This window comes from Dermacentor silvarum, chromosome 7, assembly GCF_013339745.2.
Source record: "Dermacentor silvarum isolate Dsil-2018 chromosome 7, BIME_Dsil_1.4, whole genome shotgun sequence".
NCBI lineage: Eukaryota > Metazoa > Arthropoda > Arachnida > Ixodida > Ixodidae > Dermacentor > Dermacentor silvarum.
This window is the reverse complement of record NC_051160.1, coordinates 73392938-73409371: the sequence shown is the minus strand read 5'-3', so window position 1 is coordinate 73409371 and position 16434 is coordinate 73392938. Positions and strand designations below refer to the sequence as shown.

Below are 16434 nucleotides of genomic sequence, written 5' to 3'. Positions count from 1 at the left end.
CCCCGACCATAAGCTGCTACGCATCTAAAACTACTCTCGCTCTCGGGCTGTTCACGACCACGCCGGGTAATGGCTGCGCAGTTGTCTGGCGGATCGAGTCGTTTTGACTGTTGCTGGTCAAGTTGCCGTCGTTGCCAGCGCTTGTAAAGGTGGATTGTAAATGTTGTTTCTAACAATAATAAACTGTTTTCGTGCACACATTGCTATATTAAGAAATATATGCTTTCCCGTCTGACTCCCGGTCGCCATGGCCATCAATATGAAAGAACACTTTTCTTCCTCGTGTAGCAGCGCACCGCCAAAGTGACACTCAGCGCGCTGAAGTGCACTCGCTCAAAGTGCACTTTACTTTGCCCGTGTGGCACGAGTATAATACCGGTGCTCCAGTATACCCAAACGAAGCGCTTGGAGTATATTGATGTCTACTGCAGGGTCCTGCAGTAGACATCAATATAGGCTAATGATGATGATGAGGACTTATGCAAGCGATCCGAAGCGTCGCACTTGTGTTTTACGAATATTGTCTCTGAAAGAGCATGGAAGACAGGACGAGCTCTTTAAAATGAATATAAACATTGTTCGTGACTATCAGCTTCACCATCACCTCGCGTAACTATATGAAACCATTCTGCCTGAATCAACGGTGCACTCATGTTTAAAAATTGCTTGACATGCACATGTTCGGTGATAACTGTTCATCTGTTTAGCGCACTGCCTTGACAAGTTCTGTATGTGTGTGTACCAATGTGTGCTGTCTGCTGGTGTCAGAATAGTGGTCTTGTGAGTGAATATTAGCACGGCACACACGCGATGCCTTGTGCGCGCTTCACACATGGGACAGCTGCAAAATCAATATGTCTGGAGCTATATAAAGCGCATGGGCAATGTAAAAAATGAAATCCATATGTGGCAAAAGTATGGGTGCTAGCCAAGGTTTCCGATGATATAGAACACAAGCGGTTTAGAATACGGTCAGGAAAACATAATCATTTGCAGTATTTCTGAGCGTAACCTTCGCAACCACATGTACTTGTTTCCGTTCTCTTTCAATATCCTATAAACAAAAGACATTATTGCGGGCAGAGTTTGATGCTACACAAAATTTTTTTTCTTTTTTTGTTTTGTTAGGAAACACTTGCGACAAGTGTGTTTTGGTGCAGTGAGAGAAAAAAAAGTTTTTTACGCTAGAAATGACGGTGCGCGATTGGAATTCAAAACGCTGCAACCGAGCCACGTCAGCATACCCATATTGTAAGTAGTATGGCTAAAACTATGTATTTTCAACATCGTATTGTCAGTCAAGTTAATAACGAAGACGCCTCGCAGTGTTCTGCAGTGAGCGTTTTCTTTTTTTGTGTGTGTCTGTGTGCGAGCTCGTTTTATCAAATATCGAAAAATTTTCTGTATTCCTCTCGCTATTTACTTCTCAGAAACGCTAAAATGTCCTCGCTTTTTGTGCGCTTGCTTTGTAGCGTTTGCTGTGTGATTCATACCTACCTCCTCCAGTATTTCGCTTTCCATCCATTGTTACTAGGCGGTCTTCAAGTTTCACTGCTCTATTTTCTGAATACTTGAAACGACACCGCAGTTTGGCAAAAACGTGATCATCAAGATTATGGTGCGGTGCGCTGTTTAGCAGCGGAGTACAGGCCATTTCCGAGACCATGAAAAATTTGACGCACACACTCAATTCTGTACACCTGTTCAAAGTAATACGAACGCAGTCAATAAACATATTATTCTTGGGTTTACCTTCCTCAAATATTTTACAAACATGAGCAAGGAATGGCGCAAACGTACAGACATGGAGAGAAAGCTTTGCTTGCTTTCATAAGGGAGCTGGGAGAGGACAAAAACGAAATAGGAAACTATATAAAAATTATCGCAGCTTGCAGTAAGTTGTGCAAGGCTGGAGAAACAGCGGAGCTGGTGGTCACCTAGCTTCTTCCAGTTTTGCTAGGCTCGGCTAAGTTTTGCTAGGCTCCGGATGATACTCCGGATGAGCACGCAATCGCCGCATTCGTTCTCGGCTGGAGGCAGGACGAGCTTCCAGCTGAGCGGCTTCTTCTTCGGGAGTCTTGTACTTCTTCGGCCGTCCCATGTTAGATTTACTCAGTGCGAAGTCTACGAGAATTGTATGTGTCGCCATCGCGGCGACATGATCTTTATAATCAGTGTGACGTCATGCCCAAGCTTCACAAACTGTTGTCATGACTAAGCAAAGCAAGAATTGCGGTGCGAACCAATGACATGGCTGGAAGAAGCTGGGTAAGTAATTGCTAGGTGACAACATTGACGGAGCGGGTCTGCTGGAACGCGGTGTCCGTGTTGCAAACTGCGCTGTGCAACGCGTAGTGACGTCGTCGCTGGCGCGGCGGCGGAGGAGCGTTGCCGGATATAGGAGAAGCGAGGCGCAGCTGTGGCAGGTGGTTGATAGGCAACGCAGGTGACGTCATCGTTCAGCGAGGTTTTTTTGTTCGCGACACACGGACTGACCTTCGGTTTAAACAGCACCGTTGTTAAAAACGGGTGCAACCAAAACGCTTCATCGGTATGTGCTTCGAATAAAGGACACGTTAACAGCAACTAGAAGACGGAACAGCGTGAGAGAAGGAACGAAGAAGGAACGAAGAAGGAACATTTGCTGTGGCTGTAAAAACTCCCAGCTTAGTACAACTTTAGAACATTCGTCAGATTTTTCCAAGAACGTTTATTGCGACAGCAATTTAATGAATACTCTCGGCAAACTTTCACTGTAGTTGTTGGTGATGCCATGGACCACGCAATTTCCGGGAATAAATATCTATGTAGGTTTGTCTCTACCCGTTTTGCCGCCTGCCTTGATCACGGGGAAGTCCATAACCTAATGGGTAGCGGGTCGGGCTGCTGTGCTGACAAAACAGGGTTCGTCGAACCAACTTGGGTCGCTGAGTATGTGACAATGTGTATACATGCGCCACTCTTCATCGAACCTCCTTCACGCCGACATTGGGGAAAGTTTGTACAGTAGATGCGTGGAACACTTGGTATGTGCCATCGGCATGTGCTAGTCCTGAATCAACCTATTTCATGCTAACTTGGGTAACTGGGTATGCGTCTGTACGTGTGCGCCGCTCTTCACGGAATGTCTCTGACGCCAACTTGAGCAACTAGACATAGGCTACTGGAAATGTGCCACACTGCAACGCTGAAATGAATCCATTAAACTTCGCCGATGCTTGGCAAAACCGAACCCACCTAACAATCGTTCCTCAAAAAACAGCAACTCGACGCATTAGCAGGCTGCGCCACAACGGCCCTGGTTATGCAGTGGTGTCCAAAGAACGTCCTTCACGCTAAGGCTTTAGCGAGCTGCGCCACAAAGAGCCTGGGTATGTACCGCTCTTCAATGAGCCTCTCGCCACCTTGGGTCCCCGAGTACCTGCCACTGGGGGTGCCTCAAGCAACCGAACAATTCTCAGCGTTCGCAGGCACCTGTGCGCCATGCTTCTCCTCTCGGAGGCCATGCTCGGACTTCTCGGCAGTGTCCCTAGATGGCGCAGCGTGTTCAGAAAGAAGGGCGAGAGAGGATCCCGGTTACCACATGACGAGTTTGCACGCACCGGCGCGACAGGCATTTCGGAGGCTGCGCGCACGCTTCGCGGTGCCGCCGCTAGGTTACGCCGAGTGTTCCTGAGGAAACGCCGAAAGAGGACTGCCGGGGCAGTACGTGCCTCATACATAACTCGTTTCGATGGATACTTTAATATTGATTCAAGGCGAAACGTATTATCGTCAACAGTCATCGTGAGATGACTATCGATGATGACTGTCGAGATGACTTTGACGCATTTTTGACAACAAAAGCAGAGAAACTACATAGAGACGTTTAGAGGACCCGCGTATAGATTGAAGGCAGTGCGTGGTGTTCGAGCGCCGCGCTGGAACCTTGCTGGTCAGCGCTTCGCCCTAAGAGCGAAACTGACAATTTTTATTCTAACCAAGCCGCGCACTTGGGGTCACCTATTTCACTCATCACCAAGGAATCACCGAACTCGTTTCTCGGGCATGACACATTGCCAGGAATTATTCAGTAACCTCATATCCACACGAATGAGTTCTCACTTTCCACATCATTCAAACATGACCTCAAATACACGCATTCCTATTTTTCTTATGGCCATTCCAATTTCATGGATGCGTCCGTCCTTGTCGCTGCCGTTGTCCTGCGCTCGCGCTCGACCGCGCATGCGCGGCACGCACGTGGATGACCCCCGGAGGACTTCCTTGCATTCTGGGACAATGACAGTTACAATAGCCTATATATTTAGAGAACTCTCCAGCTGGCACCACTTCTGCTGTAGAGCCGGAGTGATCGACAAGTGATTTTTTTTATTATTACACCCATACATGAGCTCAGCCAATGGCGCACGTTCTTTATATTTGAACGTACCCGAGCATAGCGCGCGACGCTCCGCGAGGTGGTTTTTGGGCAATGCAGTGGCAGGCGGCATACATTACGACCGGCTTAAACAGCTCCGCTGTTAGAAAACAAATAGTAAACATGAGTATTTGCCACGCGATTCAAGTGCACCTACTCATTCAGCAAACCTCCGAGCCTGTGCGAATAACAGCTGCGAATGTCGTCGTTGGGCAAACGGGAAAGTACTGTTAACCACAGGAAAGAGCTACGTAGGCCATTCTGCTTTAGTACTAACAGCTGCACGTCTGTTCACCGACCGATAGCCTCAAACATCAACGAAAAAGCTTTGCAGTCAACGGTTGCCGTTAGAAACGACATCCGCCCTTAACGTAAATGAGGAGCGCATAAGTCAAAGCTCTCAATTCGATGGCATATTCTACCTCCACTGGATGAGCTCCGTTGGCTAGTCAGAGCGCCACATCAAGATTCACTTATCGGTGATTTGCAAAATACCCCCGGAAGTCTACAGTGTACGACTTAAGATTTCGTTTACGCAACAAAGGCAAGGTCCTTACATACTTTTTCAGGTGGTAGAGAAAACGTCCTTCTCACTTAATGTTGTTTGCGTGGATCTACTTCTCGCGCTACTACCCCCATTGTCATTCTCTATTTACTGATCGATTAAGTTACTGATTGATTGATATTTCGACTGATCGATTGATAGATTATTTTATCATTAGTGCCCTAAAATACGTTTTTCTCTTTCATATATGCCCTTTGGGCTATAAGCAAAACATATCGGGTAATGTAAGAGAAATCAAAGCTACGGACTCAAAAGCGAGATGTATCATTCCGCAGTGTTTTGTTTTGTCTTTGTCTTTTATCTGTCTACTCGCGATGCATGTACCCGTCTCTCAGTGCAACAAGCGTCGGGCCCTTTTGCGAAGCACCATAATAATGAGCCCCGGTTATAGCCTTGATATCCATGAGCGAGCGCTTTTGTTAACTGACGTCGAATACATCAAGTGACGAGCAGGAGCGAGTGTTGTTATTTGAGCCTGCAGTGTTCATCTTAATTGATGTAATTTTTTTAACAGGACAACATGAATGACGAGTCGCTCATCGAGGTCGACGGCCTACTGGTCAATGATTTCCTTCGCGAAGAGAACGTGCGGGCTGCGATGCACTACCGGCCGCGGGATGATGACGTGTTCATTGCTAGCTATCCAAAATGCGGTACGACCTGGACCCAGTACATCGTGTGCAACATCTTCACCCGTGGCAACGCCCCGAACAACGTGACAGACTTCTTGCTCCAGGCGCCGTACTTCGACTTCATGGGTGCGGACGCTCCGAGAAAGATGCCCAGGCCCGGAGCGTTGATGACGCACCTGCCGTTCAACATGCGCTGCCACTCCAATAAGGCTAAGTACGGCGGGCCATATCGTTTCAGTAGCTACACTGTAAAAATAATTACCGTAAATACCGGAAACTATCATGACAGCTCAATTTCCAAGAGAATTTGACCGTCAAAGAGATTGAAAGGCGTAATTTTTGTTAGACGTAAACTACGCCGTACTTCACACGCAGCCATACGAATCGCGTGATTATGAGAAGCAAACAATTTTTTTTTTACTTGTGTCATTTGTAGGACTCATCCTTGGACGCGCCATAGAAGTATATTGACTGTATGACGCCGATAGCTTGACAAAAATAATAACAACATTACCGTTAAAGTGACAGCTGCTTTTCACAGTGTACTGTATATTTCCTTAAACACCCCGTGTATGGGTATTACATAAGGGTACTAAAACTGTGAAGCGTTCGCTTCGGCTTACCTTGGTTCCCAAAATTCTTTTTGTGGATGCTGCAATGTATAAGATTAATGTGAAAGGGAAGGTTTAAGAAGAAAGTAGATTAAAGCATGATGTTGTAAAGAAACGCGTACGAATTTCGTGGAAACTTGCCCTCGCAATTGTAGAATAGCTCGTGCACGGTAAATCTACAGCATTTCCTGCACAAGCAAAGATTACTGAACGACTGTGTAGCTTTCCAAGAAAAGTTCAAAGGGCTTCCTTTCTAGCTTCACGCTATAGAGGCTCATCCTTGACAATTTTGCCAGAACATTCTGAAAAGAATCGAACAACTTAATACTTTTACAAAAAACTAAATCCAGAAGGTACTAGCTTAAAAAAAAAAAGACCGCTCCATTCTTTCACCTCTGAAAGCAAGAGAGATGTTCTTCAGTTGCAGCAAGGAGATATGTGGAGAAGAGAAATATGTGAAGAAAACCGATGATAGAGCGGTCGTATAGATCTGTTCACCGCGCAGAGGTCAGTAGTAATACTTGTCATACTCTGACTTGGTAATTTACCGTAGGTTCTTATAGAGAAAAGTGAGTGTACCCAGCTCTTCATTGGCACAACTAGAAGTTCCCTTTCACATTGGTGTCATCGAATGTAACTCTGCTTTGCTGTTTCAAGAAGCCCTTTCGTTTACACAATGCTTTATTTCTATTACGAAAGTTACATTTCTGGAGAAGTTCACTCGCCTAGTATCCAAAGTTGGTGTTATTAAGCATAAAGGCTGATTCTCACAAAACTGAGGAATACTTCGTTTTTCGTTTATCGGCGCGCTATTCAAACCAAGGTCTACATTATCTCTACGGAAATAAGAGTCCAAAATAACGAGGGCCGAGGTGTTGAATTTTCTGCAGTCACAACCATACGAAGAAATAGACAATGGTGACAGAGAAACCATAGGAGAAAGAATTTGTTTGTTCTATCGAAAGGTTGGAGTATTACGGTAAAGATAAATGATTGTGGATGAAATATATATCTTGTTGAAAGTGCGAGCCAGGCTCACATCTGCCACATGGCGCGTGTCGTGCTTTACGATTTATGTTACCGCGCCGCCATCCTCCAGTTTAACTTCTTAAGCATTTGTCTATATGCGTAATGGCCATGTGAGTGAATCCCCTGGATCTCCGAAAGGTAGCGAAAAGCAACTTTTCGGAGATCTGGCCCCCAATCTACGCGGTTGCACAGCAACTGCCGCCAACCTCCTGGTGTGGGCCAGGAGCATATAGCCGACCACCCGCACCGCGCACGCCAGTGTTCTGCGCCCGCAACCAATCAGCAAACCGCCACACTTAAGCCCCAGAATTGCAATGATACACAGATCGGCATGTAACGACCCGTCTCCGCTTTCTCACGCAGGGGAAAGAGAAACCTACGACAGAACAACTTTTTAAGTGATGCCAAACTATCGTACTTTCTGCAAAATAACACACGGAAAGTGAATGTAACGCCGTGCCTCAGACATGCCTTACTTCAATGTCTCTTTCGTTTTTTTTTTTTTTTTTTTTTTTTTTGGGGGGGGGGGGGAGGCGCATACCACGAGGGGCTACCGGCAGTTGTCGCAACTTTTTTTTTTTTTTTTTGAAAATACTGCAGGCCAACTTGGGCCAAGCAGGAGGGGCACATACATGATAATAAAAACAATAATAAAACGATACATACAATGAGATACAGCGATTTTACGGGGAAGCATTAGGCAGCGCCGCGTACGGCCAAGGCAGCGGGTGTAAAAAATATCAAGTATCGAATATCCCGTATATCAAGCCGTCATTGCGTGAAAACTTTCCTTGCCCGATATTTTCCGATACTCGTTTCGAATGCGTAGGGAGCGTTGGCACGAACCCTTTGCAGTAGACATTGTTATATGTTTGAGTAAAAGACGTTCTGCATGCGATCAATTGATTGGTTGGGTTTACCTTCGCCGAAGCAGCACACCGGCTATAAGAGACGCAACAGTAGCTAGCTATCTGGTAGCTAGTTTGTTACAAAGGTAACTTATAGGCTATCGTGCTGCGAAGACAAACCGTAGCGGTGGGCTGCGCATTAGTGTTGAGGATATGGGCTTTCTGTACTATACGAGCGTTTCCCTAAATCGTTCGCACCTCAATGGCCCCCATTTGAGCCTATGATTATATCCGTGATCTTGTCCTCATGAGGAGAACGCCATGGCCACTCAAACACTGCCATGGGTCCCGTTCAAATCACCATCGTACCATATCGTCTCACAAGAGCTTAATCATTGTACATCTAGATAATTAAAGATGGTTGCGTATGTAGACTGGCTTCAAATTTTGCAACCTCGGAATTTTTCCGCATTACCTTAGCTCGCAAAATGAAATAGTGTTATGGCTATTCCCCCTATTACCCCCGCCCCTACCTTCTTTCTGCATAGACGGTAGAAATAGTATGAATGTGACTATAACAAATTCTACATCAATTGATGGGTGCATAAATTTTGTCCGTCCAAGCTTTCATCATTTTATTACCAATAGTTAATCCTGGTGGTGTAATAGTGTTAGATTTATGTACTTAATAAAGAAACCTACAGGCTATCGCTTCCTCAAAATTTGAACGCATTTTCCCTCACATATTGGGGAGCCCCTTGCTAACATTGGTTTTGCAGCCTGTTGGTAACATAGGTTTGTGCGTCTCATTCTCTGTTATGTGAGTGGCTGGGAGGGAGGGAAAGGCTCGGTCTTCTTACAGGTGTGATACAAGAGAGTTAGTTTACATAGTTTCCTTCATTTAATCCATAGCCTCATTTAACATTTGGTCCAGTTTTTCAGGAAATCGAGCACACTGTCAACAGGGAACTTGTTCGAATACTGACCTTGCCATTGGTCGGTGCACAAGGCTTTGAAAGCGCTATTGTGTTTTTCTTTTTTTTTTTACATAGACTCGCCCTTGCGTTCGCCTCTGGCGACAAGATGTTTTTTGTGAGCACACTATTCAGAGAACCTTCTCCGTCACTCTCTCTCTCTCTCTCTCTGTATTTCGTATATTTCACTTTCCTTCCCAACATTTTTTTGTGTATGGGGTAGCACAGCTGGCTTTTTTTTAATGATTCATCTCTATGCCTCCCCCTCTTCACATCTTCTTTCCCTCTTTTTCCCGTCAAAATGAAATTACAGTTTATATATACTGACACTGCTACACAGAGCTGCTTGTAAGTGTTACTATTTTCACTCTCCACAGGTACATCTATGTGGCCAGAAACCCCTATGACTGCGCTGTCTCGTACTACCATTACCTTCTCGGACACACGCCAAAGACCTGCACCGACGTTTCGTTCGAAACGTTCGTGAAGGCATTCATCGCCGGACGTGTACCCTACGGAGACTACTTCGACCACCTGCTGTCCTGGTACGAGCACCGGCGTGATCCCAACGTCTTATTTATCACGTACGAAGACCTCAAGAAGGACACACCTACGTGGGTCTTGAATATCGCCGACTTTCTCGGCAAGCCAGACTACGGAGACGCGCTGCGCGGTGATCCCAAGCTCTTCCAGAGAATTCTGGACTCTTGCAGTCTGGGAAACATGCGAGAAGTGTTCGACTGCAGGTGTGACGGCTTTGTCAGCGCCTTGCTAGAGCTCCCCGAGGAAACGCGCTTAGATTCCATGGAGATTTACAGGAAGAAATGCCTTGAGAAAAGAGAGTCGCACGAGGGTTCTGGACGTGTTCGCAAAGGGAAGATCGGTGACTGGAAGAACCACTTCACGACGCCCGAGCTCCTGGACACGATGAAGGGCTGGATCGAGGCGAAGACCAAAGGCACGGACGTTATGCAACTTTGGGAAGACCTAAACCTGCCTTGAATGGTGTGTCTGATATCGACTCACGTCCAGCACCCGGTTTCTTTTGAATCATGGGGAGAAGATCAGCAGCATTTTTATTCTCCGCGACGAGCACATATATCAGCTGCCATTTCAATTAGCGCTCAGCGACAGATGTGTGCAGGATCACACAGAGCTAACAGATGCACGGTGCATATTCTTGACATAATATGCACATTTTAATAACAAATAGATTTATGTTGGCTGCAGTACATTCTTCATAATTTACAAGAACCTACAAAATGTAGTTTGCTATTTATCGAGTATGAAGGAAATTCTGATGTTTACCGGGAGCACCAAAGCATCTACACCTACCATAGCACCCCCAAGCTGACGAAAGCGGCCACGTCGATTCTTCGGGAACTTTCTGCTTTCTTCGTCTGTAACACTGCCGGCGCCATCACTTTATTTTGCTGCAAGCTATGCTGTACAAGATAATGCCAGCTATTAGTCTATAGTTGCTTTTTTTCAGTGAAATAAATACGTGCTCTGCTGCGTTAGAATGACACGTTATGGAACTGTCTTAGGGCTCCCTACGCCCGTAATTGTGCAATTTCTAACGCAATAATAGATAGAGAAATTGACTAGGCTGCTGTCGCGAACGTCATAAATGCAGCACATCAAAACCCAGTTCGGCCCCTGCGGTGCATACAGCTAACAGTTCATAAACCTTAAAACCTTAGACTCCATCACCCGTATAGCCACCATTATATAAAGCACCATTGCTCGGAAATCAAGAAGCTCTACGCTCTGCTTACAGTTCGAATGGAAATGGCTTGCATATGTACGGCGTATTCTTACCGATATGCAGACGGAGTCACTAGATTAAAAATGAGCACACGGCTGATATGAATAATGCATTATCCTGCAGCTTTTTAAGCATGAAATGCTTTTAGCTCCCGTTCTCGGCGACCTTCCAGCGGCCTTGAGCCAAAAGCCAGGCCCGTTATGCGGGCACTCAAACGAGAACATCAGGGCAACAAAACGATATCATCCGGGCACTCAAACGAGAGCATTTTTATTTATTTATTTATTTATCAATAGTGTAGGTATTCTGCAGACCCATACAGGTAGCGGACATACAACACCACAGATATCTAATAAGATACAACAAGTTCCCTGAAAAACAACAGGGACGATATCAGGAAGACCGCAACACGTTTTCAACAGCAAATACATCAATGGTATGTTACCTACATTGTTACACATCGCGTATACGAGAAAAACAAATCTGCCATTAGAAACCGCATGCTACACATGATAAAAGAAATGTACATACAAAAACAGTACAACACTGCAAAAAACTTTATTCACGTTTAAAACAAGAAAAGTAGCTACACAGACTCCATTAACTGCTCCATCAATGAGCAAAACTGATCTAGAGTTGGATTATTCGTATTTACAGCTTCGCTTGGTAGCACGTTCCAAGCGTTTGCCGTGCGAGAGAAATAGGAATATTTAAACGTGTTGCAATGCGCACTGTATGGCCGGATGCATTTATCGTGGCTTGTCCTACTAGAGTGACGGCCAGGCAGATGAATAAAGTCGTCTTTACTGATTTTAATGTGGCTGTGAAAGAGGCCATCTAAAAAACTCCATAGACGCCACATGAGGCCGGCAAACACCACAAAATTTGGTCTCTGGCCCCCAACCCTTTACACAGGAACGCATTAGATACGCTAGTTACTGTCCCAACGAGTTACGAAAGTATTGCTTCCGATTTCTTCCTAATGTTTGTTCACGGTATCACTCAAGCTGTAACTTCTAGTACAGTGAAGGTTTATTTGTAATTTCAAATAGCGACTGTCGAAAGGCAGGTACAGGGCACCATACATGTGATTGTCATCCTTTGGCACTGAGACAGGGTTGCCTGCGTTCTTTTTAACGCCAGCGGTCCATGAGTAGAGCGCACATTTGCAGCTGACCACTTCAACGCGACAAGAAAAAGTAGCGACAGACGCTGAGCGCGCCGCACTGTTGGAGGAAGACAAGCGGTTGAAGGCGGCGGCACCACAGGCAGCAAAAGACGTCATATGGTGTTCATTTCATGCTTATCTCTACTCTCGATTACGGGACAGCCAGCAATTTTAAGCATGGCGTGCTTTCAGCTTTGGTTGTCGGTGACCTTCAAGCACATGTAGCCAAAAACCTTTTTCCGGGCACTCAAACGAGAATATCCGGCGAACCTGTCGAAACTCCCGAAAATGTAGTCAATGGCCCCCAACCCTTTGTACCGGACTGCATTACATACACTAGTTACTGCCCAAACAAGTTACACAAAATATTGCTTCCGATTTCTGCCCAATGTTTGTTCACAATATAGCTCAAGCGGTAACCTCTAGTAGGCGGAAGTTCTTAAAGCGAAGCTTTATACGCCTAGGCGAAAACGTATATGGCTAGCCAAAATCGCCTCTGTAGAGAAAAATATCATCATCAGCATTGGCTCCAGCGTCGTCGTCTTCTTCCGCAGATGGCTCGTTGGCGCCCCTCGGGATGCGCTCGTGCTCGGCACCTGCTCGTGCCACGGCTCCCACGCTTGTCGTCGTCGTCGTCTTCTTCCACAGCTGGCTGCGTTGCCGCTCATCATTCCAGCGTCCTATTTCACTTCACTTCTGTCGTCTTTTAAGGGGGTATGAGTCATTCATTGTCTTACCTAACAGATAGATTTAATTTTGAAGCAATTTAATTTCGAAGAATCGTAAGCGGCAGTGGGCAGGGGAATGCTACCAATCACGCCGCCGAGAAAATTCCAGATTTGAACGCAAGCGACAACGGCGGACTCTTTCTCTCCATCGCAGCCGAACGTGTGTGTAATCTCATAATTGAGAAACACTTTACTGAACTCTCGGGACTAAACGACTGATAAACACCGGTGGGCAATTAGAGTTACAGAATTGATACGAAGAGAAGTGAAGCACAGTCGAGGACGGCAGAAAACTAGGTGGAGTGATGAAGTTAGGAAATTTGCAGGTGCAAGTTGGAATCAGCTAGCGCAACAAGGGGTAATTGGAGATCGCAGGTAGAGGCCTTCGTCCTGCAGTGGAAATAAAATATGCGCTGATGATGAAAACACCGGAGCCGCACGTTTCAGCTTTGCTGGTTAACCATCTTCACAGAGTGGAAGGGCTGACGAACTTTTTTAAACATTTTTGTTAATATCCTACAACTGCAACTGTATAGTTTCCGTTGAGTGTCTGGAAGCGGACGGTTTGAAAACGTATGTAATAGGATCTTTGATTGCTCGGGGATGCGTTGATCATTCTGGTGTATTCGTCTTTCGTGTGCTTCGACTGGCCTGTGGCGCAGTTGCTCGGCGTACAGTAGCCATGCAATATGAACGAAAATCAGCAAAATTTAATTCTTTCTTGGCCGGCAGGACACTTTGACCACGTCTAGGCACCTTTTATGTGGAGCGTACGTTGACTGATGGCTCTAAATAGATCGCCGTCCTGGCTCTAGCAAAATCTCACACTGGCGCTTTTCAGTTTCCACTGATCAGTAGAAAAAAGTGGCGTATATTTTCAATGCATACTTGAACTAGAATCATAAACGTGGAACCATTGGTATGGTAAATGACCATGAGTATTGTGCTTCCAGCACAAAGGCAAGAACCCTGATCTTTATGTGCCGTAAATGATAAATAAGGCTTTCATGCTTCGAGAGCAGCGTTTAGCTAGGCCTGCATATTTTCCTCTAGCAGGGCATGTGTTCTTGATATTGCTTTGTTCAATTTCCCTGATTGAAAAGCTAGGTTGCATTTAGCCCAAAGCTGTGTTTGAAACTCATCTGTAGCAGCAATGTCAGCTAGTCGATTTGAAATGTGGTTTCTTTTCCATGGAAATATATATTGGTCGAGCTATAGCATTGCACGAAATTCTTGCGGGTACGCACTTTCGTGTGGCCAACGCGATAGTGACAATTCCGAAAAGTATGGAGCTCATTTAGAGGCACAAGAACGGCTGGCTTTGCGTTTGAGTTTTTACCCTTTGCAGGTGTAGAATGTCCGGAAGGAATGTGTTTTAAATTTTCTCTATATCGCATTGTAAGAAAAATGAGCAAGCCAATCGCTTCATCCGTTGATGCCACGCACTTCCTGTTGGTCGCTGAAAAACCCAACTGTGTAGCCTTCTTTCACATATTTTATCTGGGGTATTTCGGAGAGCCTAAGTGTAAGCCTGCTGCTAGAAGCGCTAGCTAGTTTAATTGCTGCTCGGAGGGCTTAAGATGGGTGTTTTTGTTCAACCTCGTCTCGCCAAGTGAAACGGCTGCGAAGAAAGGGAAGAGACAGCTAGTGCATTTTGTCAGTGATCGTCGCTTGACCAGCGAAATACAATGGGAGGATTAAGGGCCAGTGGTAGGCGCCCGTCGCGGCAACGGTGCCGAGATTAGGCAGAGACGCAGCTCATGACATGCCAATTATACCTGACACGTGGTGAGGCGAGTAGAGCCGGCTGGCACTGAGCAAATGTAGAGGGTGCGTGACGACGCCATTAGCACCCAAGAGTACACAAAGCGACCTAAAGAAGAGGAAATATCGGTGCTTTGTCATGTACCTCGCGTGCAGTCGGCCTGACAGCAAAAGCTTAGATGTCCGTGACTGTCGCTGGATCCTGATGTGCGCGTGCCGGTCGGGTAATGGGCACAGAAAGCGTGAACGCTGTACTCAGGCACCTTTCCCATTGTAACTGTTCTTGCATTTCGTTTCGGAGACCGTTGCCAATTCACCATCGTGGAAAGCTTCTCTGAGCAAGCATTTACCGAATAGGGGTACGTGAGCCCAAAGTGTCGGTTGACAGGTTTCATTGACGTATGACCGTAGCCCGCTATCGGTTTTTTTAAGAAGTGCGAGCGGGGGAAGGGGTCAATCACTTCGGCTTGCAGGTACTGCCTGCTTATTAGGCTTTTAGTGAACCCATTGTGCTGGGCGCTGTGGCTTTGCCAGGGAGCACGCATGCTATGCATTGGTCACCCCCCCCCCCCCCCCCTTCTTGGAACTTTGTTTTTGTTTGTATGTTGTTTTGAGGGATAGGGAGAAAGATACCGTAAAAGGTGGTAGAGAAAAGGGCGCTTGGAAGAAACGCAATACCGGAAGCGCCGGCGAACAAGACGATCCTAGCACAGGATTCGTGATTAGTGCGTCGGCGGACAACTCATAGCCACTCGGTGGCGATTGAGCGGTAAATGCTTGGGGCGGGGCACCGAGGGGTAGAAAACGTGGCCCCATCGCCCCGCCTAAGCGTTCTGGACAAAGAACGGTGCTATGCACCATCGACTATGTCGATATAGGGTCGCCCTAAGTGTACCAGTTCCGCCTTGTAAGTGTACTTGTATTTGTAAATTCTTGTAAATCGTTGTAAATAGAAAGTGTGTGTGTTTTTTTTTTTCTCGTCATCTGCGTCTATTTCAACCTATCGAAACCGTCCCTGCTATCGTTAGCGGTAGTACATCCTCTACTTGCGTAGACTGGCTCTGGCGGTGCGTCTCGGACGCCCAAGTAGAGGAGTGGTACAGAAGAACCTTTGAACTTTACTCTAAGATTGGTCGAGTTGGTATTCCTTGTCCTATACTAAATAGCGCATGAAAAGGGACGAGGCACGGATGTCCGCGTCGTCTGCGTTGTCCATCCGTGCCTCGTCCCTTTTCATGCGCTATTAAGTAGAAGACTGCTTGGGAGGTTTCGCGCAAAATGTCGATATTGCGCATTGCAACTCCGCGAAAAGATAGTATAAGCTTGGAATTGTCTGCATTCCGCTATTTTATTATTCCAGCGCTTTTCTATGGTTGTCGGTTGCCGCAAGCTTAAGGAACTACGCGTATACGCATTCCTGTTAAAAAAAAGAGAACCGATTCTGATAAAGTCATGTTTCTCTTAAGGTAGTACCGACACAAAAATGTTGGACCATAATTTACTTATTTTATAATCAGGGCTCAAAGTCTCCTTTCAGTGAAGGGGGGCCCTTCATAGGGGGGCGACTACCAGCATAACGCGCGCACACTCACATACGCTCATGTATCCATACAGTGGCCCTGCTTTCGTCCGCTGAAGGCTGGACCACCTGCCGACACCTTAGTAAAATTATGTATCTTTCAGACGTTGCCCTTATATATATATATATATATATATATATATATATATATATATATATATGAAAGAGAAGAAAGGTAACCGAGGGGCCCGACTATTACTAATTCTATGATAAGAAGCCACCAAGCAATGACACCAAGGAAAACATCGGGGGAATTCATCATCATCATCATCAGCCTATATTTTATGTCCACTGCAGGACGCAGGCCTCTCCCTGCGATCTCCAGTCACCCCTGTCTTGCGCTAGCGT

General features: G+C 46.0%; 1 protein-coding gene across 3 annotated transcripts in view; it reads left to right on the top strand.

Annotated features, from left to right (window-relative positions):
• The window catches only part of LOC119458971 (sulfotransferase 1E1), a 103837-nt gene that overhangs the window by 15713 nt on the left and 71690 nt on the right, over nucleotides 1-16434 (top strand). Inside the window, exons 2-3 of one of the 3 annotated variants that reach the window (XM_037720823.2) lie at nucleotides 5500-5831; nucleotides 9457-10599. The exons of 1 other annotated variant lie outside the window; for it this stretch is intronic. In XM_037720823.2, the coding sequence (XP_037576751.1) occupies nucleotides 5506-5831; nucleotides 9457-10081 (951 nt within the window). In that variant the 5' untranslated portion in view covers nucleotides 5500-5505 and the 3' untranslated portion in view covers nucleotides 10082-10599. Of the gene's footprint in view, nucleotides 1-5499; nucleotides 5832-9456; nucleotides 10600-16434 lie in introns of those variants that run through there. One more of the 3 variants, XM_049670859.1, reaches the window with a different exon arrangement.